At 38.4% G+C, this 23,009-nt stretch overlaps 1 protein-coding gene across 1 annotated transcript; it reads right to left on the bottom strand.

Moving 5' to 3' along the window:
* Positions 1 to 211: 211 nt before the first annotated feature.
* LOC105039150 (histone-lysine N-methyltransferase ATX4) lies at positions 212 to 19,594 on the bottom strand. Its single transcript, XM_073253054.1, has 23 exons — positions 18,294 to 19,594; positions 18,081 to 18,136; positions 17,797 to 18,007; positions 12,456 to 12,569; positions 12,250 to 12,318; positions 11,890 to 11,981; positions 11,680 to 11,757; positions 10,265 to 10,403; positions 9,735 to 9,828; positions 9,518 to 9,617; positions 9,250 to 9,374; positions 8,747 to 8,892; positions 8,474 to 8,578; positions 7,438 to 7,502; positions 6,760 to 6,961; positions 5,988 to 6,074; positions 5,821 to 5,877; positions 5,644 to 5,733; positions 4,734 to 4,820; positions 2,776 to 2,850; positions 2,579 to 2,679; positions 1,607 to 1,697; positions 212 to 1,017 (listed from the first exon to the last, which is right to left on the bottom strand). Exons 1-22 carry the CDS (start codon positions 19,269 to 19,271, stop codon positions 1,607 to 1,609), a joined length of 3,162 nt encoding a protein of 1,053 aa, XP_073109155.1. The 5' UTR covers positions 19,272 to 19,594; the 3' UTR covers positions 212 to 1,017.
* Positions 19,595 to 23,009: the final 3,415 nt, after the last annotated feature.

Here is a 23,009-nt window from a genome sequence, read left to right on the forward strand (position 1 = left end):
GAAAGAAGAGACCAACCTACATTACAGTTGTCCAAGTCTACAGTTTGGAAAATGCCCCATCCAAAACATTTACTTGCTAAACTGAAAGGTGTGACCACCGGAGCATGTTCAAATTTGACTATTAAATAATCAAATATCGAACAATATTTCTCATCATTAATGTATTTGCATTTAGAATTGTTATTAACTATGATGATACTCAGTGATATCATGATGATGAAAAAGATTTTGCCATATCGACTGTTTCACATTTGAGAGCCCCGTTTGGCTGTCACTAACAGCAAAACATACCATGTCTATGCCCACTTGCAAAATCTCATAAACTTCGTACGTCCGTGACATGCCATCGTGACACATCACTATAATATCAGCTTTTTTTTTTTTTAACCCTTTTGTCTTGATTCTTTCTCTCCTCGCTCTTTCCTCCCTTGGCGTCTTCACCGACGATCACACCGTCCCACGCGATGCCTCTCATCTTTCTCGAGCTCAATACCAGCTCGGACTTCTCCTTTATTCCCCCTTTCTCCAATATCTCTCCTCTCCCGTCTTCCCCACCTCCGATCATCAGAGCTCAGTCCCAACACCAACCCGGATCGCGGCCACCTGTCTTCTCCATCCTCGCTGCAGCTTCCTCCTCTAATTTTTGTGGATCTGGACTCCGTTGCTACTTCACCCGGAATGGCGGCTTTGATCGGAGAATTGAGGGAGGTGAGAACGTGAGAAGGGAGCGACGGAAGGGCGATGTGCTCGTGTGCATAGCAGTACTCCGCCAGCAGCGTTCCTGGATTCAAACACGAGAAACTAGATGGAGGTGCGAGCATTCCCAGCAAAAGCTACCAAAAGAAAGATGCACGCCCAGTGGCAGGAGGGAACACTAGTATTCAGAGGGTTCGTGTGGTGTGAAGCTCCTGTCCCTGCATCATGACATATCAATTGGAGCTTTTCTTGGGAACCAGGGCTTTGGCCTCGAAGCATTTTTCCCACGAGCATCGATAAGGTGGCTGCATTATTGAAGGGCTGAGATAGAAATTAGATCAAGTGCTTTGAAACTCCGACGAGTATGAACCAGTACGCTTTGATATGCTGTACCATATGTAATTCTCGTCTGTAGTCAAGAAACATCCCCCCATCCACCCAAAAAAAAAAAAAAAGAAAAAAAAAAAAGGAAAAGGGGTAGATGTATGGCCATCAACACAAGCGTCAATGGTAAGCACACATCAACATCAGTTCTGCCTTCAAAAAAAAAATCAAGTCATGGACAGAGAGAGAGAGAGAGAGAGAGAGAGAGAGAGAAAGAGAGGCAGATATTGGTACTCTCCATCTTCGATGAGGCAAGTTCATATACTGACCTTTGGATTGCTACAAGACCAGTTATGATGACAAAAAAAAAAAAAAAAAAACGAAAAGAAAAAAGGAAAAAGCGACATTGATGAAACCACTAAATGAACCAATATATGCAAGTTACAGAGGATGTGACCCTTATTACCCTCAGCTTTTAAATACCGTAAACTTATATAAAAAAATGTAAAATTGAATGCAAAATTACTTTGACAGATCAGAACCTTAACAGCTTCGCATTAAGGAATAAATGCGCATGTACGGATACCTAATTCATAAATTTCCGACAGTTTGGAGCTTTGCAGAGACAGGGAACTTTATATTCATCACCTTCATCAGGATCAAACAAGTAGTCATACCTGCAGACAAACAGATTACAAAAACCTTAGCTTGCAAACAAGCTTTATGCAATCAGCCACTTGGGCATCTATTTACAAATCATGTGCGCACAGCTTGTTGAGTGGTGACCGGTATTATTTTCTGGTCCAGTGTTTTACCCATTTCAAGAAGAGCAAAAGCTAAAAAAGAAATGGTTGATTGTGAGATTATACAGTATAAGTACGTAAAAAGGAAGTATATTTCATCTTTTGAGAGTCATTTTCAATTTAATATAAGCAATCCAAGTCAATGATCCCATTTAAGAAGACTTAATCACCAACACACATGACCCCATGCGGGCCGCACGAGTAACTCACGGGGTGTAAGACGTAAACCAAAGTGCTCTGTGATTCACACGTCATGATATCTAGATACTTCTACAAGCTTGACGTATATGTGTTGAAGAGATAACAGATGAATGCCAAAGCATGCATTTTGTATGCACCTAGTAATGCTCAGTTTTCTGAAGGAAACAATGTAGTTAAGATGAATTTATGCCACATACTTTTGCTATATACAATACCAGTATTCATATCATATCCATGTCATTAATAATGTCCATAGATGTTTTGTTGTATCTTCATTCCACAAAGATCCATATCCATGTCAATATTTGGGCATCCTAGCCAAATCATAGCCTCAAAAATTGGCGAGGCAATCTTCCCACAGAGAAGATTTTCCTGTTGGTTATTCATAAATTCTACGTTATTATGCACCACTTTGAGTGGTAAAGAAAAGTTTTATGGAAGATTCCACGAAAGACTTGGTGACATCTTGAACCTCAACTCATATGAAATAAGAGAGAGAAATAATTCAACAGAAGTGAAATCAGAATTTTGAGTGAAGAGAAAAATAATAATACGTTAATTCATCTCCAGCAGAAACATTTGTCTTAGCTATTAAAACAATCCTGCTTTCATCATCACCCACGCTCATAATTCTTGCATAGCAATTGGGCATGCACTGCATAAAGAGTTTAATATTACATCAGTATAGGGCAGCACTCCCTCTACAAGCAATCAGAAGAAATTGGAGAAATTTTATGGAACGACTACTTACAGAATGATTAATTAAGCGTGCTATATTCCCTTTATCTGTAGCGTCAACCACTACTTCTTCACTGATTTTAAAAAGCTGCAAAATATGAAGAAAATATATGTTTCTAATCCAAATCCAGTTTAATGTGTGCAAGTAACAAAGAAAAGCACAGCTCTGCCCATGCATACCACTACTCATTCTAAGCAGCAAATGTAACAATTCACATAAACTAGATCAAAGAGTCAGTACCCTAATAAACAAATGTACCTTAGGAATTCAATGGAAATTCCTAACAAGGGGACCATTTTATACTAATCAAACATATTTTTCAAAGCAAAGGACAGACACATAAATGAAGGATCTGAGAAAGAGAACACTTTGCACGATGTCTTAAACCAACATTAGACCAAGCTAAAATTTCTTGATCACAGAGAACTGGAGGGTGCCACACATAGTTCAAGTTGTGCTCTTAGGAATGACTGATAATTAGTTGCTTGTACCAGTGCTTTTTTCTAGCTAAATTAGCTTTATAATCTATATGTCAATATCTTATATTCAAAATCAGGAATTTCATTGAAAACCCAAAACTTTCCAGGTTAAATTCAAACTAAGTCAATTAAATTCTTCATGCTAAATAGCAATTATAACCTTAGATTTATCCTACAATGATTATATTAAAAATGGGGATTGGAAATGTGGATCATTCAAGGAGTTTGTGTTTCAATAGTAAGAAAAAAAAAATGAAGTTATAATTGACATTTAACATAAAGAGATCTAATTTGAGTACGGTTGCAAAAGGACTAATCACTAATATGTTTGCACTACTTGGGAGAAAGGACTGTTATGTCCCATTCACAAAAAGAAGGGGGGAACGATTTGAGTGTCTTTTTACCAGAAAAAAGGTCTAATTTGAAGTTGCAAAATGATTAATAGGTCAGCATCCATTATTTTTTCCCAATCTCTCTGTGTGTGTGTGTTGCTTCATTGCTGAACAATTGGAAAAAAGATTCTCCCTTTCTATTTTTAAAACTTCCATATATATATTTAAAAAAGGATTTTTGAAGAGTTTCGAAGATATCTGGAACTGCATACCCAAGGCTGCCATAGATCTCAGGCATTAGAAGAGACATACTCAACTCCATGTTCCTTTGCCTCTACATGTCAAAACTCAAAGGTTCCATCTACTTAGCTAAAGGGACACCTTGAGAGTAGCCTTAAAAGAGTATGGAAATAGATGAGTACTTGTGTAAGTGGCAGCATTAACATGAGCACCTGACATTTCTATCACATTCAAGAATTCATGTTCTTAGTTGCTTCATCATAGTGAATTCTAAATAAAATCAAAACCTCTGAAGGTTTTCTGTCTAACTTTTTGGGAAAAAAAGAACTGACACAAAATACAAATGTATACGTTCAATCCTATGTTTCCTAACTGAGGTAGCAATTATTGATCCACTTAGCAAAATGGATTTAAATAGATAACCTAAAAAGCAGAACCAGTTACAACATCTACATTCAGATGCACCATCAAGCCTGTAAATAAATATGTTAAGATAATTTATCACATAGCTATTAGCTAATGAAAGAATTATTAAGAAGAAATTTATAGGTTAGCACAAATGCACTAAAAATGCACATCTGATACTTCCAAGTTACAGAATTAGCATACAATAAAAGATGCTGTCCAAACTCCAAACAGACAGATCAACATTGGAGTAAGTGTATCCACATCATACAAAAGTAATAAGTACTACTCTGTTATATATCAAAGACAGCTAACACATTTGCCAAAGCTAAATCTTAATTGATCACCACAAATTTTCAGTAGTACACTTATTGTTGTTTTATCAATATATTCTACATGAATTAAGAAAATTTCAGACAAAAAAAAGCCCTAATTCCAGTTTGACTTTCTTGTAATTATCATCACCAGACAACTATAAGAATAAAACAAGGATAGGCACATAAAGATGACTCACATAGCAATCTTTTCCTTCTAATCGATAGCGTGCTTCCCTCAAATCGGCAACACTGCGTCTGACCTGCTCCCCACGGTATTCAATGACCTGATTATAGGTTTCAAACTGTCATACTGCTTTTGAAATCAAGGTTTTTTACTGTCTTATACAACAAACTTATATACAAGTAATGCACTAACCTTTTTTTTTAAGCTATACTAGCAAAATTTAGACACCAACAAGATCTAGCACACAAACAAATTAGTCATAGAGGGCTTAGAACAAAAGATACACTTAACATATTTTTTGTCTACATGAATCCATGCTATTTCCTAATTACAATCATTTCTTCATAATTCTCCAATAGTTTTATTTCTCATATCAGCGTTCCTGCATAGATAATGTTAATTTATTTATATTTATATGTACACCTGTACACATATGCGTGCGCACACAAAATGATCGTTTCTAATGCTTCTAAGGCATAAGCATCATAGAAATTCGCTGGTGCCAGCATTTATGTCGAAATGAACCATCAAAACTGAAAGCATGCTATTCATCATGTTTTACATCATCCAAATGCCTCGCAATAAAGAAATGAAATAAATCGGTCATTTTAAAGTTCAACAAGTTGTCAAACAATAAATAATTTTCGGTAACAAGAGAGAGCATATTCTGATCCATATATGGTATCTATATATATTATTTGTAAAACTTGAATTTTATGAATTTTAGACTGTAATAGAAGATGTGGATTATCAATTTAGATGACACATCATGCATGTTGGCACCAAACATAACCATACATGGGGAATACTGAATCCATCAAAGACAATGATGAATTTGGAGGTAAATCTAGACAGACTAAATAACAATCAAGTACTCTTGAAAAGAAAAGAACATGAGGGAAAATTTACAGTCTGAATAGTACCATTTCTCCTTCTTGAATGTTCCTACGTGCAAAAAGGCCCCATCCATGTATTCCAGATCTCCCAAAACAAACTCTGCTATTCTCGGTCATCTAAAAGCATGAGTAGACAAAAAATGTCATGAGGATATTTTAATTAATACGTGAAAACATGTGGATCATAGTGCAATAGACAATTACTTGCAAATATTTAAGACGCTCCCTGAAAGTAGAAAATGATTCAGGATCCTTCTCATCCTGTTTTGCAAGAACATATACATTTCTCATGAATGCGCAATTGCTCGGCATCGAGTTCTAAAAAGAAAATTATGTGAAAAAGTGTAGCATAAGAAGAACAAGAGAATTACCCTAGGTGTATTAAGGCATCTAATTTCACCGAGAGGATGATGAATAGGCCCCATCACTTGGTGGGCAATGGTCTCTTCTTGTTTTCTCTATACAGCAGAAAAATGTAAGTAAAAACTGATTTACACACTTAATGTTCCATAGAAGAAATTTATCTTCCGGAAGCAGAAATCATTACTACTTTAAAAAAGAATATGATAATGAGGCTAAGACAAAAAGATATGATGATTATTATCCAGACAGCGCAAGAGCACATCAAGTATCAATTTTTACAACCAGCTACTTTCATGATGTTATATATCAAACCAATCATTTACCATATTGTTATTATGATCATGTCTGAATGGATATTTTAAAGCAAAGCACAAGTAATAAAGATCTTAAGCTCTGTCCATATCAAAAACATACATACATATTAAATAACAACTATCATGTCCTATTAGAAACAAAAACAAATTAAAGGATTAAAGACTAAGTCTACACACACAATAACTTTAAGAAATTCTCCCTCCATGACAATGATGATACCCCATTTGAGAAGATGCATCATTTTCTCATCAAACCAGCATTCTCAGGACACAGGCCAAGATTCAGAGAGAATGTTAAGTTCCATGCACCCGCTAAGAGTGCTTGAAGGCTTTAGCAGAGGGGAAAAGCAATATTAAGTGTAGCAGATTGCAAGGATAGCACCAAATAGACCATGCTTGATTATATGATTGCACAAGCAATAAATTTTTATCAAAGAGAAGTCCAAATGTTCTATGCCTGTCATACCTTAGTTTCTATTCTTTTATAGATCAGACACCTTGCAGCAGATGAGATTTCAGAATATTGAGAAGGTAAGTTTGGAATTTTAGGGATGTCTTTCCTAATCAGCCTTGAACCACTCTGCTTTTCGTTGGTCTGGAGCAACTTTTTGGAAGAGAACACCCCCACTGGGGTGCGTATGATTAAAACGGTATCTGGATTTGGAGCCCTGCACAGAAAATAAAAACTCTGCAGTTGCATTACCTCAATCAAAAGATAATTGATGCAAATTCTCGATAAATTCTTAAGAAGTAGGCTTGGAGTATAACACTGCAAAAAACAATAAAAGGAGATCCACCCCCCTCTTTTTAACCTTGATGACAGCAACTGGTTGAACTGCATATGGGTATATGACAAACACTGGACATTAACATCCATAAGAGGCGATTTCTGACATGTCATTCAGCTAGGCTACTGCTATTAAAATGCAACATAATATGGATTCTCAACATTGAGAAACAGACCACTGTCCAAGACACATAGGATAATTTGCTGGTGTGGCAGGTTTTGTTCCTAAATCTCAAGTCTAAATGTTCATAGACTGTTTATCTAGCAACTTCAAAAAAAGAAACAGATGGTGATAGAGGAAGGCATCAAAAGATACAGAAACCATTTCATTATTAACTGCCACCAGAAGAAGCTTACCGGTGATGTGCGCAATATGAGATCATTTTTGTTATCTGTTTCCCATTTCTCTCTAAGCAGTGCAACTGTGGTCCATCAACAGTGTATCAATATCAAACCATTTCTTGCATCAATGATTAAGCAAAAGACTGTGTTAATTCAATATCAAATGGAGAATTAAAACAGAAACTAGTATTTTGGATTAGAGGAGGTGTAAATATGCCAAACAGAACTGCAAACATGAAGGTGTCTTATATGTGCACAATGTACTCTTTCAGCCTAAGTCATGAACGTCATGCTACCTCCTCATTACTACTTGTCTTCCTAGGAGGATTCTAGTGGACCTCTTTTGCACAATCATACCTCTGACAAAATAAACTCACGTGCCAGCAATACTGCCTCTCTCTACACCTCAATGTTGCACGAAAATTACATCGGATAACATGCCAAAGTTTTGCACATTTATGCCACCACATTATAGTTGCAGTAAGAAATCAAAGAAAATTTTAAACTTCTTAGAATTGATATCCTTCTCTCACATGATTTGGTGGACACAAGAAACAATTTTCACAGACATTTTGACAACAAAGTTTTGAAATATCAAGCAATAGAAAACATATGACATATTACTTATCTATGACATTAGACCAGATCTTCCTTTTGATATGATTATGCAGGCTAATAAGTGTAGCCAATGGCAAAATCAACATTGATAAAACTTAAGGGCAAAACAAGAATTGTTAGATCAGCATGTCTTATGCACATCCACCAAACAACTTATTACGTACAGGAAGGGCCTCTGCTTCCTTAGTATGTATGGAGACTATCATTTTTAGAATTTCTTGGAAATTTCAGACTATTATAATTGGTTAATATATTAGTGTCAGTTTAAAAGAAAGAAATATCTGACTGAGGATTCATCAACAGAGAGCTTATACCAAAATTGTTATTAGAATTGATGGGAGTTTCTGAAATAATACTAGAAGCTCCTAATTAATAAATTCTATCAAACACTCAGCTTGAGGAGTCAAAATTATTGTTATTGTTAATGACCTACCTCCATGCGGTATCCTGCTCTTGATGCACACATGGCATGATAATAAGTGGAACATTTAAAGCATTGAGTGCAAGAGCCATGCATTTGCATACATATGACACAAACCTGGAGACAATGGAAAAACAAGTTATCAGTTAAATCTCTAATCTGATGCATATTATAAGATATGGAATAGAGCATAACAGTTTCCACATTGGAAGAAAGTTCTTAAAATAGTTTCTTAGTAGTCAGTGACTCAGTGTAATAAAATCCATAACCATATGATATTCTAACCTTCACAAAAGATTCAGATGGAATGTTCAATATGCCAACAGCAGGCTCCATTATTTCATCACTTGCAAAAGAAACCTGAGGCTGAAACCAGGCACACGTGACATGGACCCAAAATGCATCAACATCCGTCGGCTTTAAAGCACCACCTGAGGTTTTAAATGATCAAATCACTAAGATCTGGATTAACTTTAAAATATTTAATGAATAAAACCAATAGTTTCCCATCAAAAAATAAAAAGAAGAAATAATGAGTTAGTTGAATGACTCAAGACTTCGTTTCAAGCTATATATACTTATATGCTGAGGATAAAGTGGATTCTATTTGTGAATCTGGAAACCAGAAGAGCAATTCAATTGAACTGTCAGCTTTTGGATTGAGATATCTAGGTAACTCATTAACATGACTGATAAAAATTTTCATCATAATGCATAAAAGAATGCAGAACCTCATAGATGACAAAACAAGCAAGCAGTGCACTTCTGATAAAATGTGGAGACCATACCTTTTACAGGACAAAGGCAGCATTCCCTCTTTTGCTCTGGGGTTTCACAAGCTCGGCAAACCCAAGATGTGAAATCTTGTTTGCCTCTCACTCCATAGCATTCCTGGTGAACTGCTATTTGACATCTGGATATTCATGTGACTATTTGTTAATTATTCACAACTGATTCTCTTTTGCTTTTCATTTAGCATGGACTCCAGGAAGCAAAAATTACTAAATCTGCACCGAATAAGGTACTGCAGAATAGGTTTAGGATTGTATGAAATACCTGTTACAGATAATGATTTTATTGTAATCCCAGTCCTCAACCCACCTGCAGATTGCACATCGTTCTGTTGTCCATCTGACATAAACTGGGTCATATGCTTCTATCAAAATTGGAAACCACAAGCACTATCAGTTAATTCAAGGACTGGCACGCGGGATGCAACTGCCAAATGGGGCATCTCATCAAAGAACAAATAGTCTTAGAAAAATGGAATTACCTTGCAAGGAAGCAAGTATCTTTTGTTTCCTTACTTTTGGAGATGGGCGTTTAGCATGGTTTGCAGAAACAATAGTAGCCTGATAACGTTCTACCTGCAAGTTGGCAATATTGATAGTTAAACCACAAAGCAAGGATTTAACACTAATCTATGTGATCATTAATTGCAGCAGAAGTCTACCAAATCTAGATATACCAAAATGGAACATCACAAATGTTGAATTTAAATGCCTAAAATATGAGTGAATCAGAGTGATGCAGCAGCCAAAGCGCCAAACCCAAAGACCACATCCAGTACAAGAGAAACAAGCATACTAGGTGATCAAGAGCTTTACATAAAAATTCTTATGTACAGCCACTAATCAAATTTTCGATTTTCAATAATCAATAGTCTTTATCTATAAGTAATATTTTAAATAATCAACAGAAGAAATTCAGGAAAGTTCAACCTGAATATGCTGCATAACAAGAAAAACACTACAATAAAATTTATCATTGCCTTGGAAGAAAATTTCTTAATCGAATACAAACCCATTTTCCCAGTGGTGACATTATACTCTTGACTTTAACACTAGATCTCCAGTTTTTAGTTTTAGAACCAGTATGTCGCTCCCATTCAGTAAGCATGAACTTTTTCTGCCCCTTGCAAGAGCCACATTGACATGAGATTCTGTCCACATTTACAAAATTTAATAAGCATAATCACCAGATATCTGAGAAATAATAAACAATTAGACTGCATAAAACATGAACTCAAAAAGAAGGCAAAATAGGATAAGGAAGAGGATCAGGTTCACTAATGCATAGTTCGGGCAAATCAATACAGTGCTTTACAAAACTCTCCCTTGTCTAGATCTTGTCCAGAAGAAAAAGATGAGGGGAAGAACATAATTTTGTTAAGGTGGAACTCAAAAGGTTGAACAACCTAATCCAGACCACAAGCTAAAATACATGATAACTACTGTTAATATGAGGGTGGTAATTAAAACCAGCAATACTTAATCAGTGCATTGGCTAAGTTAGTCAGTCCATCTTCACTATTTCATCCAGTCAAAAGCTAAATACTGTGTCAAAGGTCTTTTGGCTCATTCAGGTTCTCTAAGGTCCCCCTGACCCTTGTTGAAATCATCTTGGCTATATCTTCCAACCAGAAAAACTAAATATGGCATTAAAGAAGACCCCTTAAAACTTTCTTACTGCTCCTGCTCCTACCACTGCCCCCATCAAGGTACTCTAGCTTCTAAGGTCTCTGAATCCTCTTTCCAACCATGCTAAGTGAATTTGACCCTCTTTATTACAGGACCTTTTTAAAATGTTGAGAACCATTTAAAGATGCTATCAAGATATGAAACACATCCTAAATTATCACTGTACTTGTGGTAGCATTTGAAGGAAAAAAGGGATCCAATCAATAACACAGTTTGTTGTCAGTGTGGTCATAATTAAGTATAACTTTTGCCAAGCAAAACTTTCTAATTATCTATAATATTGTAAGCAAGATTTGCCATACCGTATCGAACCGAGCAGTATGGACCATACCATACCATACTAGTACACAGTAGGAGGAAACACTGGCACTCAGTACGCCGAAGCGGCCCCGTATCAATATAGTAGCAAGTTGGCATTGATATGGGACCCGATACCGAGATGGCAAACCTTGATTATAAGTTCAGTAACTTATGATTACTTAGTCTTCTACATGTTGGAATGATAATTATTGCAAGTATAGAGTAATTATGAATATAAAACGATTCATTTGGTAATTATTTTGGTTCAACCCATGTCCTTCCTCACAAAGATAAAATTGGCTCATCTTCTTTAATGATTTATTTGACTTGATAGATTATACGATGAATTGCAGATATATTGAATAATATAAGGTACAAAGAATGACTGCTTATATCAAATTTTTCCTTCGGTCAAATTCACAAACTTCTAATACTTACATGTGTTGCTCTGGTAGGTAAGCCCCTTCCATCCCGAAACAACAAACAGTAATCTTGTTGGATCTTGCGTCTGGCCAACTGTTATTATAACGTGCTTAGAAGGTTAAAATAGAAATAACTAGCTCACGAAAATCCAGTTATCCTGAATATAGATGGAAAGTATAGATAATAAACAATATATCAAACAAGTCAATAACGGCATAAGCATACCTAGATTCCGAGTGCTTCTTCTCTGTATCTGATGATTCAAAATTTAACTTTGCCTTGCAGACAGGGCAAAGATATTGAGAGTCTTCCATATCCTTAAACATTGAAAACATTATCAGTCAACCTCATTTTTCACCATCTTTGATAATATCAAAAAATCATGATTAACACAATGCTTTCAAGATTAAGCTGAACCATAAGGTTACAGCTCAGATGCACCCAAGTTAGACATTCACAACAATGAACCTGACTTGGTTAAACTCAGGTATTAGACATTCAGGCCCAACCATTTAACATTAAATGTAAGCCTTACTTTAAATAAGAAATTAGCAAAACTTTTTCAGTTTGTGGATATCCTCTTACCAATTTCCCACCATCTTTGTGATGCCAAATCTTCTTGCATATTCCACAACATTGTTTTGAACTCAAATGCTGCAAATACAGCAATCATGCAGCCATAAAGTGTATAAAAAGATCAAGAAGAAAGGTTACGACAACGTCAGCTTTGGTGGATATTAAAAAAACAAAGAAAGAAAAGTTATAACAGCCACGGATCAGCACATTCAAACCTTAGCACAATATCTACACACGAATCCTTTGGATTTTTGCTTCATTTGCTTTGTGCTTTTGATTGGAAGGATCAGTCCACAACTCTCACAATGCATTCCTAATTTGTTTACGGCCTAAAAAATAAAATAACATAAAAAGAAATGAATTTAAAAAAATTCATGAGAAACTTTCTTCCATATACACACTACATTAGCAAGCAAAATATATACGATAGCAGACAAAAATTGCGGTTGTGCATAAACTTTTGGATGGATGGAATATACCATAAGTAGCACCAGAAGGACCCATAAAAAAGAAATCTATAAAGACAATAGTAAAATATCTGCATAAAAATTATATGTAACTGATGATTTTTTTATTACAATCATAATTATAATCCTAACCATCTAACCTTTTCCTAGCTATTTGGTGCTGGCTTTATGGATTTTTATCTGCCTAGTATTCGTATCTAGGGCTACCTCCAATGTTATTCCAAGTTTCTCTATATCCTTCCTCACAAACTCTATTCATGCTAATTTAAGGCTTCCTCCTACAACCTACTGTTGGATATATGCCCTAGAAGTCAATCTTGGCTGACGCATATCATATTACTAGGACATAGTTTTGTACTTAACGGACACTTATATTACCATTCATATTTTATGTGTCTATGAATCATCCAAGAAATTAACAAGATGATGATATATATTCTCAAAGAGTTGAGAATTTGAGACATGTGTCATTGATAGTTAATTCCTAAATTTCTCCTGATCATAGGATCATCATGGGGATGGTGATTAATTCAGATAGACCAGTACACGGATCGCTTCCTTCGGACAGATGAGTCTCGAGTCTGCGGTATAGTGACACTGGAGTAAGAGTGCAAGTGGTTGTTAGAGAACAACTAGCACTGAGTATGACCAACACGAGAAGTCACATGGATGTCTACTCACTCGTTAGTGACTTTCTCGATGCTGCAGTAGTATGACTGATCTTTTGACTTGCGGTGCTACAGCTGCTCGCAGTAAAGCTGCTGGAGTTTGACTACACATAAATATTGACTCAATGAGTCCTTGTAGTGGATGTTGGGGACAGTTGATCCACTGTAGGACTAGGATGTGCACCTAAATAGAATCTATCGACCCTAGCAAAAAGAAGTAGTCCTATGAAATTTAAGAAGCTGAGTCTTTAAATCTATGACCATAGCAGTGTGATTGATGGAAAAGAGTTTCCATAAAAATCATACATAGATTTGAGCTAATTGAATCTATCATATGATCGATGATGAGGTTTGACGATTCATCCATGGCTTGCCATCTGGTCGGGACTCACGATAGAGGGACTGTATCATACGTTAATTGCAACTAGAGATTCATCACCTTTTATTCTGCTGAGTTGCTACTACATACTGCTAGGTGTCACTGGTGGATTGTGGACTTATGAGCATTATCTCGATGATCGATGATCTTTGATGGATAGAGTTGGAATGGTTCCAATCCATTGAAAAAAATTTTAATGACATTGTGATAGGGATCACAATATATCTCACTACTAGACAGAATAAAATCTATGAAATCACACACAAAGAGGCTTTTGACTGATCAGATGATTGAATTATGATTATGAATCGTGATAAGATTTAATTATCAATTTGATTGATAATTAATCCAATGCAAAAATTATAATTAAGTAACTTGCTAAAGAGTTAGTGAGTTATAGGAGGATTAATTAGCAATTGGATTGCTAATTGGCTCAATTTGATTGAGCAATGGGGCTTGCATCAAGTCTAATTAAATTAGATTTAATTTGACTTGACATGGATTCTATTTGATTAAGCCTAATAGGGTTATGAGATAACCAAATTGCATGGGAGGATAACTCTTTATTTGATTAAGATTTGGATTCGACTTAATTCCTAATTAGATTAGGATTTATTTAAGAGTTTTTTTGAGTTCCTATTTGGACTAGGAATCCTCCTCTGATTAGGTAACTTCTAATTCCTAATTGGATTAGATTTTAATCTAAATAGTTTGGGCTCCTAATCAGATTAGGATTCCAATCTATTTGGGTCTAATCAATTTCTAATACGATTAAAATTGATTAAAATTGAATTGGTTTAAATTAGCCACCTAAAAAAGAGTCCTAAGTGGTTAGGACTCTCCCTCTCCATGCGCCATAAGGAAGCCCCATGCCCACTTTTAATTTGCACCTATTTTTCCTCCAAGGCGTGAGGTTTTTAGCATGGAAGAGTTCACGTTAAACTCCTTTCTCCGTGAGATATATTGGCACAAATAGGAAGGGTGGGCGGCATCATAAATCAAGAGTCCAAGAAAGTTTGGACTCTCACCTAAAAACCCTATCTCTTCCTATTTAAACATGGCATCATGTGGGGTGGTAGCAACTTGATGGAGATCAATTTGAAATGCTAAAAATCAGAGGAGCGTGCGTGAAAAATTTCTAAGGGAGAGGGCGCGGCATGAAGAGTCATGGCGTGAGGTTAGTTGGTTCCTATCCTTTCTTTCTTACCAATAACCAAAGATTGATTGTTAGAGCATTCTCTCTCTCTCTTTTGTCCAAGTTTGGATATGAAATTTTTCTCTCCCTTTTGTCCAAGAGTTGGATATGAATTTCTTAGATCTCTAGCATAGAGATTTTGTCCATGAATTTTAAGAAGAAAGAGAAGAAAGTGTTCTTCTCATGATCTCTAGCATAGAGATCATCATCCTCCTATTCTTTTCATCTTCTCTAAGAGGATCTTGAGAGAAATGAAGAGTTTTCAACTGTCAAGATGTGATCTCTGCAAGAGAGCTAGCACTCCGATGAGATCAAGAAGCTTTTGATCAGATCAAAGTCTCGTGTGGATATCCGTAGAGGTCGGATACTTGTGCAGTTTCAAAGAACCTTCGGAAGACATCTACGATCATCAGTTCGCAGTGTAGATTGACTCAAGCCAAGGTATGAAGATTAGATCTTCTCTATTTATTTTTCTCTATTTAATTTCTGTATCTGAATCTTATCTCACATATGTAGATTCTGTTTTATGATTTTAAGATTTGATCTTATGCATGCTTAGATAAAATTAGATTTAATCTAAATTTTTAAAATTTTTACTGCGTATTCATTTCAAAATTTTTACATGCATGAAATCATGAAATCCCAACACCTACAACACAAACTAAAGTACCTATCCTTACAGGAGCCTCTTCCTACAAGGTGAGCCACTTACAAACAATTTAAAACAAGCCATTGCGAACTTATCTGGTCTCAAAAAGTTTGATGTAGCCAGCTATTTCACAGAATGCATCAACAATCACCCAAAAATAGGATAAGCACATGACAGAATTACTACTTTGCACTGCTGAAATAATAAATCAATTTGCAAAAAATTAATCTTGCAAGCCTTATAACTTCACAAAGATTTTTGCATGTACAATAGGTGGGTCATATGTTCACTGTGTTAGTTGCTAGAAATGCAGTCAAAATATCTTAGCATCCTTTGACATCAATCCTCAAGCATCTTGCAAAAAGGAGCCCCAACAATTAAGGGTGTGCTTGTGAAAACATAAGTGTTATTAGAACTTGAGTTCTATCTATCTGTTTTGGAGGAAGTTGGTGCACAGAAAAAAAAATTAAGCATTAAAATAATTATTGGGTGATTTTAATGATAATTAGTGTTTAAATAGTGCTTAAATGACAACTTGTAATAGGAAAATATCATTATACAAGGGAATAGTGCAATATGGTGCATAAGTTTTATTTACTCTTTGTTTGCTGATATGGGGCAGTACAGCATGGTATGCACTGCAGTATGGTTGGTTTTCCAAACCTTGGTGGAAGAGCGTTAAAGTAACATTATATGCCCTTGCTCACCACATAGAACTTGATTTTGGAGACCACTCCTCTCTCTCTCTCAAGTGGGAAACCAAGTTCCCCATTTTGGGCTGAATAGCAGAGAAAGAAATGCCTAGAAGTAACTGTTCCTGACCCCAGCGTAGTTCAGGCTGTTTATTTGCATGGCAACAAACACAACCCTCAACAGAGGGTGACATGACAAAATCTCCTGGCATACCCCTCTCCATCTGCTAGATGATGGCAAAGTTTATAAGGTGACTCGATTCATCTAGCAGTCACCATCAAACCCACAACCCCAGCTGTCATTTTGGTTCAATGATGAGGACAAGGAGAAATTGCTGATGGTGCTTTGGTAAAGTATGGTGACCCTCAAGAAGTAAAGAAGGTAATGGAAAGAAAGTCTCTGATCAGAATGCATACAAAGTGAGGCATCATTCCTTGTATTGTAGCAAAAAAAGGCAAAATGCTTAAAAGAAATAAACATCATAAGACACTTCCTAATTTCACTCAATGTAGATTCAGTATTGCAAAAGATATTGGTGCCTAGAGTCCAACTTTCAGAAGTTGTTTCATGGACATTAGCAAGGGTAAAGACAATTGATCTAATGGTAGTGCTCCCCTCTATAAGCACATCCTTAAATTGAAAATATATGATCATGGAAGTCTATATCTTCTGCTCTACATGAAACATAATAGTGCCGGGCACGTGTCATGCACATAAAGTAGAAACTCTCTGCCACTTAAGCTTCCGTCTTTTTTCAGACTTGCAAGATAAAATTCTATAGACAAAATGAAAAGGGTATTAAAAGGATAAGTAAAAGAAAAGGAGTCCCTCTTTGAATGCCACATCACCCCTTCTGTTTCCTTCATATGGTCGGGATTTATAAGATGCATGCAAAATATCAAGAGGAGGGCAGCACAGGGGTGCAGGAGCCTTTTTTTTTTTTAATTTTCTTTTATCTTTTTTATGGGTCGCAGCTATGCAAAGGCTTCACTCTCTTGGTGCCGGCCATTACTTAGGCAAGAATTCCATTATAATATATAATATGGAAGATGGAAAACTATATCATATGTTCTCAATTAACACAACCGACCTTTCCATGTTATCAATTAATGCATGCAATGTGTCTATCTGAGTTGAAGTTGTTTAAGTTTTGGCAAAATTTGCAATAACCCATTAATGCATATGTAAACTGAATCAAGATGTCTTTACAGAACTTATATACAAACTGAATGTTTTGGTAATTTGATGGCAAATATCCTATCAAAGTATCCTTTTCTGTTGCAACCCAAGAAATATGTAACAAATTTCAAGCAAAGAATTCTTTTAAGGGTCCACAAGATTCACTAGAAGAGTATATTGAAAATGTGTTTGATCCTAATGCTGTAAACGACTTCTCTATTAGCAGATTATGATATTCCGGAGGTCACAATGTGCCGACTGAAAACCTTCCGCCCACAATATAATTATAGCAAAAATATCATAAATTTAATTTCAAATCAACTTGCCTGGATCTCTGATTGGCACTCCTGATCATGGTTCGAATCAGTGGCCTCTTGGATCCCTTTAGGAAAGGACTGATGATATGCAGGCTGCCCAGCCATATCATTGCCACCCGCTTGCACTCCTAAGAAACCATGCTCAGCTATGAAGGCCTCCTCTATAGCCAACCAAAAATCGCTTGGCTTGCACTTATGCAACTCTGTCTGCCCCTGAAACCTAGAGTGGAACTTCAAGGTTTTAGCGTAACCACTTCAAAATATTTTCATATTTTCCAAATCACGAAACTGACCTGTCTACGTAGTCTAAAAAAGGAAAGATCATCCCCTCCTTCACCCATGCATACTCCTGTTCCCGAACAAATGCTCATAATTAATTATAAATGACAGAACAACAGCTACAACGAGGATGAAACAGCATTAGCAACAAGTCAAAAGCATAGAAGCACATAACATTAGAGGGGGGATTTTATTAAGAAAATGGATAAAAGTTGAATTTTATTTACCCTATCGTTTCCATTTCCATAGTAACCAAAGAACATCACACAAACGGCCCCAGGAATGGAGGATTGCAGAACTGCCTCCGGAGCTTGCTGCATTGGATTAACCACGATCGCTGGCCAAGCAGGATACTTCTTCCCTAACTTAGCCCAAACGATATCACCGGGGACAAACTCCTCTGGCCAATTGAAATCTTTCCTCTGTTCTATGCTCTCCTTCAGCATCCTTGTTTCCCCTGTCATTGGGTCAGAATCATAAACAAGTGGAAACTCCACATCAACCGCCGGCGGCAGCCACTTCTCAACTCCCGCAAAACTCTCATTAAGAGATGTCAGAGTGCTCCGAGAAGAGGAATTTTTCTTGAATTTTAAATTTCTGCACGCCCAATACCGTTCTTCTTCGTCGAACAATGTGATTGAATTGGGGAAGACTGAGCCGAGTTCGGAATCTTGATGGATGAAACCTTGTTTCCTAGGTTCCATCAGGTCAGTCTTGATCGCAAAATCGGGGTCGAGCGCTTTCGCCTTGGGTTTCTCCTTCTTCCACGGGTCAATAAGGACGGAATCGTTAAACCTGGAAGGGAGCACCTGAACGCGCCCGCGTGACGTCCGGACGACTGGCGGTCGGGCCCGCGGTGGCGCCACCTCCTCGGGCATGTGCAGCCGATCCCTCTCTTTCTGCCTTGTATCTCTTGACTCCAACTCCACCTCACCGGAGCCGTACGAGACCTCGGTGCACCCAGAAGACGCCACGGCTATGCCGCTCATCTCCTCTCGCACGTCCGCGCCCGCCCGTTTGAATCCGAGGGGGAATGCCGGGAATCCGGCTGCTGAGACAATCCCGAGCACCTCCAGCGGAAAGAACCCGTCCTCACGCCGCCTCTTCCGCCGCCTCTCCCCGTCATCCTCGCCGGGGGCGGCGCCCTCTGCATTGCACCGCTTCAGCGTCGGCATTTGCGCCCTCTGGCTCCGCTTTATGATCATCTCTCCGGCGACGAGGAGCCCTAAATTCCACGGAGAAACCCCAGAATTCGATAGAGATCAAGGACGCAGAGACCTACCTCGAGGAAAAAAAAATAAAATCCTAGGAATCGCCGATGGACGAAGAAAGAAAGAACGGACGGAACGGAGAAACCCTAATTTATAAAGAGATTCGGAGGAATTGGGAGCGACCGTTGGAAAGGGGAGCTCGGGGAAGGGCGAGATCGGGGGGGTCGGCCCTCTGCTATGAAAAATAGGCGTTATTTCCTTCTTTTTTTTTTTTTTTTTAATAACCCGCCGGCTTCTCTTTAACGTTTTCTGATGTGATGATGAGGTTTTTTTTTAATTCATAGAGGTAAATATATTGTGACTTTGGTTCAATTTTTTCCTGATGCGAATTTAGAGGCGGAAGGAGAAAGAGAGGTGGCGGCATTGTCTCCGCGGGGTTGGGAAGGACAACCTTTCTACAATTCGGGCACGGTCCAGTCCAAGGCGTGGTAGCTTGTGATGGGCTCCAAGCTTGGGAATCGGAGAAGAGATGGGAGAGCTTTGTGCAATGGTCGTAATCCATGTCCTCATTGTTCAACGTTTCCTCGTGTGTAAATGTGCTCTGGTTAGCTAAGATGGAGACGGCGGCTATGGTAATTGTGGTGGTATGGTGGGTAGGGATGATGTTCTCCGCCTTCGAGTTCATCGTTAACCACTTCGAGTTCTTAAACATTGATCCGCGTGGCACTTGCTAGTTTTATTTGATCTAGCTCGTTTTTGATGTAAGGATGATCTATGGTATGGAGCTCTTGGGTGGAATTTAGATAAGAGTTGGATTGCTCCGAAGAAATGGGAGGGAAAATTTTAAATTCTGCCCCCTTTTTTGTTAAGATTTTTCTTTTATATATTTATTTATTTATTTTATTTTTGTGGGTATTTGCAGGGTTCTATGTCCCTGGCAGCTAAAACTGTGCATTTTAACGTTAATTTACACTTTTTCCTGGTAGAGGCTCATTTCTCAATAGCGCGATTGGTTACTTGGATTTGTGAAGGATCTTGTAACGGTTGCTTTGCATCCTCCTATTGTTTTGGTGTACTTGCCCTAGGAGGAATCTGGGGTGAGGTATGTGCTCATGGATTCGTCTTACATAGTGGGAAAAGATAATCTCGTTACCCGTCGGAGCGAGAGAGATCCAGACCCTGATCAAGTCGTACTTGGTGCTTCATCCGATTCGGGGGGCTCGCATATGGGAGGAAAGTTTAGGCTACGAGATCATGGTTGCTCGAGAGACCTACTGTCGCCTTCTTTGAAAATTTGCTGGTCGTTATGTGATTTTAGTTTTTATTGTTCCCTGGTACTTGTTGGATTTCGATGGGAGATGACACAACTTGGCTCGATTTTCTTTATAATCTAGTTCTTATCTGTGGAAATTTTGTATGGAGGCTAGGCTAATCTCTGCGTTGTTGCATGAGATTGATTGTTTATTTCCCCTTTCCATGTAGTCGCCCTTTAATAATTCTGAGAGCAGGGCTATAGAACAAGCTAAGAATAAAACATTAATGATGAGGAAATGGAGATATTTTTTCTTTATTATTATTATTATTTTTAAACAAAGAGAAATGGATAACTGATAGATCAGCTTGGATAAGCTAGAAAGGTAGCCATGGCGGTCTCATAGGCAAAACTGACAGTCCCACCTTGCGACGCTGGTCGGAATCGGAATCTTCCGACGGCGGCGCTGGTAGGGGTTCCACCATGGAAAGAACTTGGATGGAGCTGACGATCTTGTGTAGCTGTAAAATCCGGGTGAACAGTAAGGTGGTCCGGTGGTGACGTTTTTCCGGCACCACAGCCGCCATGTTAACTTGATCCGAGCCAGCCACATGAGCTCCCCAGCTGTCGGGTATCCTGTAGCCCGTGACATCCTTCTCTAAAAATTATGAGGTACTTGGCTGATGAGCTTTTAGTTGTCAGGATGTGGATGGATTGACTTGGAATTGGGGGATGGAGGAAGTTTGGACTGCTATTTTGGAGAAACTTTTAAGGTCCTCATTTTACTTTGAGAACCCATGTTGGCATCTACAAGAAATTATAAACAATCAGCTACCAAAAGCACATACTCTCCCTCCCCATCTCTTCCATGGGAAGTCCCGGGCACCAACTAAGCGATGGCGATGGGCACCCACCAAAGAGATGGTAGCTTTTGAGCAAGGTGGCAAACCGGGCATACTTGGACATGGCATGTCTCGGGAGAATTTAAGGTTACATGCACACGAGACTCATCCTTGTGTGCCGCTGAACGCGGTTGATGGAAATCCGGCGGCAAGTAGGAAGGAGGCTGCGGGCGCGAGGAGGGACTGCGAGCATGTGAAGAGGTAAACTAGGATAGGTAGCTTCTCTTTGGGCATGAGACCTGAACAAGTTTTGGGAGAACCTCCATGAGCCAACCACTTGGTGCCAACTGTAGGTAGGAATAATCCGGTGAGCTTGGGGAGGCTTGATTGAAAGGGGCCAGCCCTTATTTGCTAAAATAAATAAATAAATAATTTTGGCTGCCTCTATTAGCACTTGCTGGGGGTCTGGGATGGTGGGTGGAACTTGGAAGGGGACTGGAGAACGAATCATTTAGCTCGTCGGCAATCTACTTAATTTTCATGGCCTTTTTGGCACTGGGACGTGCGAGTGAAACTTTACATGCCACGCAACTCCAGTGCAAAGCAAATCAATCTGAGGACCGGCTTGCGTGGGAACAGATGAATGGGTTGTATGTTGTGGACATGAATATACATTATATCCCTTCAAATCCAACACCTCATCAACTAATATATACCAAAGGATTTAAATGGTGTTATTTATTTTCACAATTGCATCTGACAGGGTAAAGGTACAGAAGAAACAAAACTATATATTGTAGAAGCGTAGAATAATTAGAGAAGCAGAGTGGCGGAGAAGAGTGGAACGATATTTATATGGGCTAACTGGGTATAGCGAACCAGAGATGATGGTAGATTTCGGATAGACAGAGGGGTAAGATTTGGATGGTGAAGTGGATGCTGGTCGGATAGCATCAATAAGCAACGTCGCACATCCGTGCAGCACCAGAGGGCGGCCTTTCGATAACGCTGCTGACTTGGTAGGAGGAACAGCGCTAGGAGGAGCTTAGAGGTGTTGGGACACTGTATATAGTGGGAGCAACGAAGAAACAAAAAGCGAAGAGGAAAGGGAGTATCAAAAGAGGGTTGGCTAGCTCACTCATCGCTGGTACCACAAGTTAAAGAGGCAAACGGAGAGAAGCCATCCCCACCATCTCTCCCGTAATCGGGTCCCTTTTTTCGTCTAATGATGCAAAGAATGATCTACGAAGCTCTTGACGTCGTCGGAAATGGCCGTCATGGAGGCCTCTATTGCTACCGTCCCCATGCTCCTAACCTCTATGATCGTGGTCTTGTCACGTGTTAGAGAGGCAAACGAAGAGAGTTCGAAGTCACGTCCGCCATCTCCCCTGTTACGCATCCCTCCTCTCATCCTTTTAATTCCGATGCCGATAACATCGACAACTCTCTCTCTCTATGCAATGCTATGACATATCTACGAGACGATCATGACATCGCTGGACGTGCCCATGACGTCCAACGCCTCTGGGGCCACTGTAGCACTAATTTCCGCCGCTAATCTTCCATCAACGTTGGACTCGGCTTATCTCCGTCTCTCTCTCACGCGTGGTTAAGCGAGAACCTTTCGATTCAGAAACC

This window comes from Elaeis guineensis, chromosome 2, assembly GCF_000442705.2.
Source record: "Elaeis guineensis isolate ETL-2024a chromosome 2, EG11, whole genome shotgun sequence".
Lineage (NCBI taxonomy): Eukaryota > Viridiplantae > Streptophyta > Magnoliopsida > Arecales > Arecaceae > Elaeis > Elaeis guineensis.

What these genes read in the sequence shown, in the direction of transcription:
- LOC105039150 (XM_073253054.1), bottom strand. Translation starts at nt 19,271, where the DNA reads ATGATCATAAAGCGGAGCCAGAGGGCGCAAATGCCGACGCTGAAGCGG. An exon ending in GAGCAGGATACCGCATGGAG is followed by an intron (nt 7,503 to 8,473) that starts GTAGGTCATTAA and finishes GATGGACCACAG; the next exon opens with TTGCACTGCTTAGAGAGAAA. An exon ending in CACGCTTAATTAATCATTCT is followed by an intron (nt 2,680 to 2,775) that starts GTAAGTAGTCGT and finishes CTCTTTATGCAG; the next exon opens with TGCATGCCCAATTGCTATGC.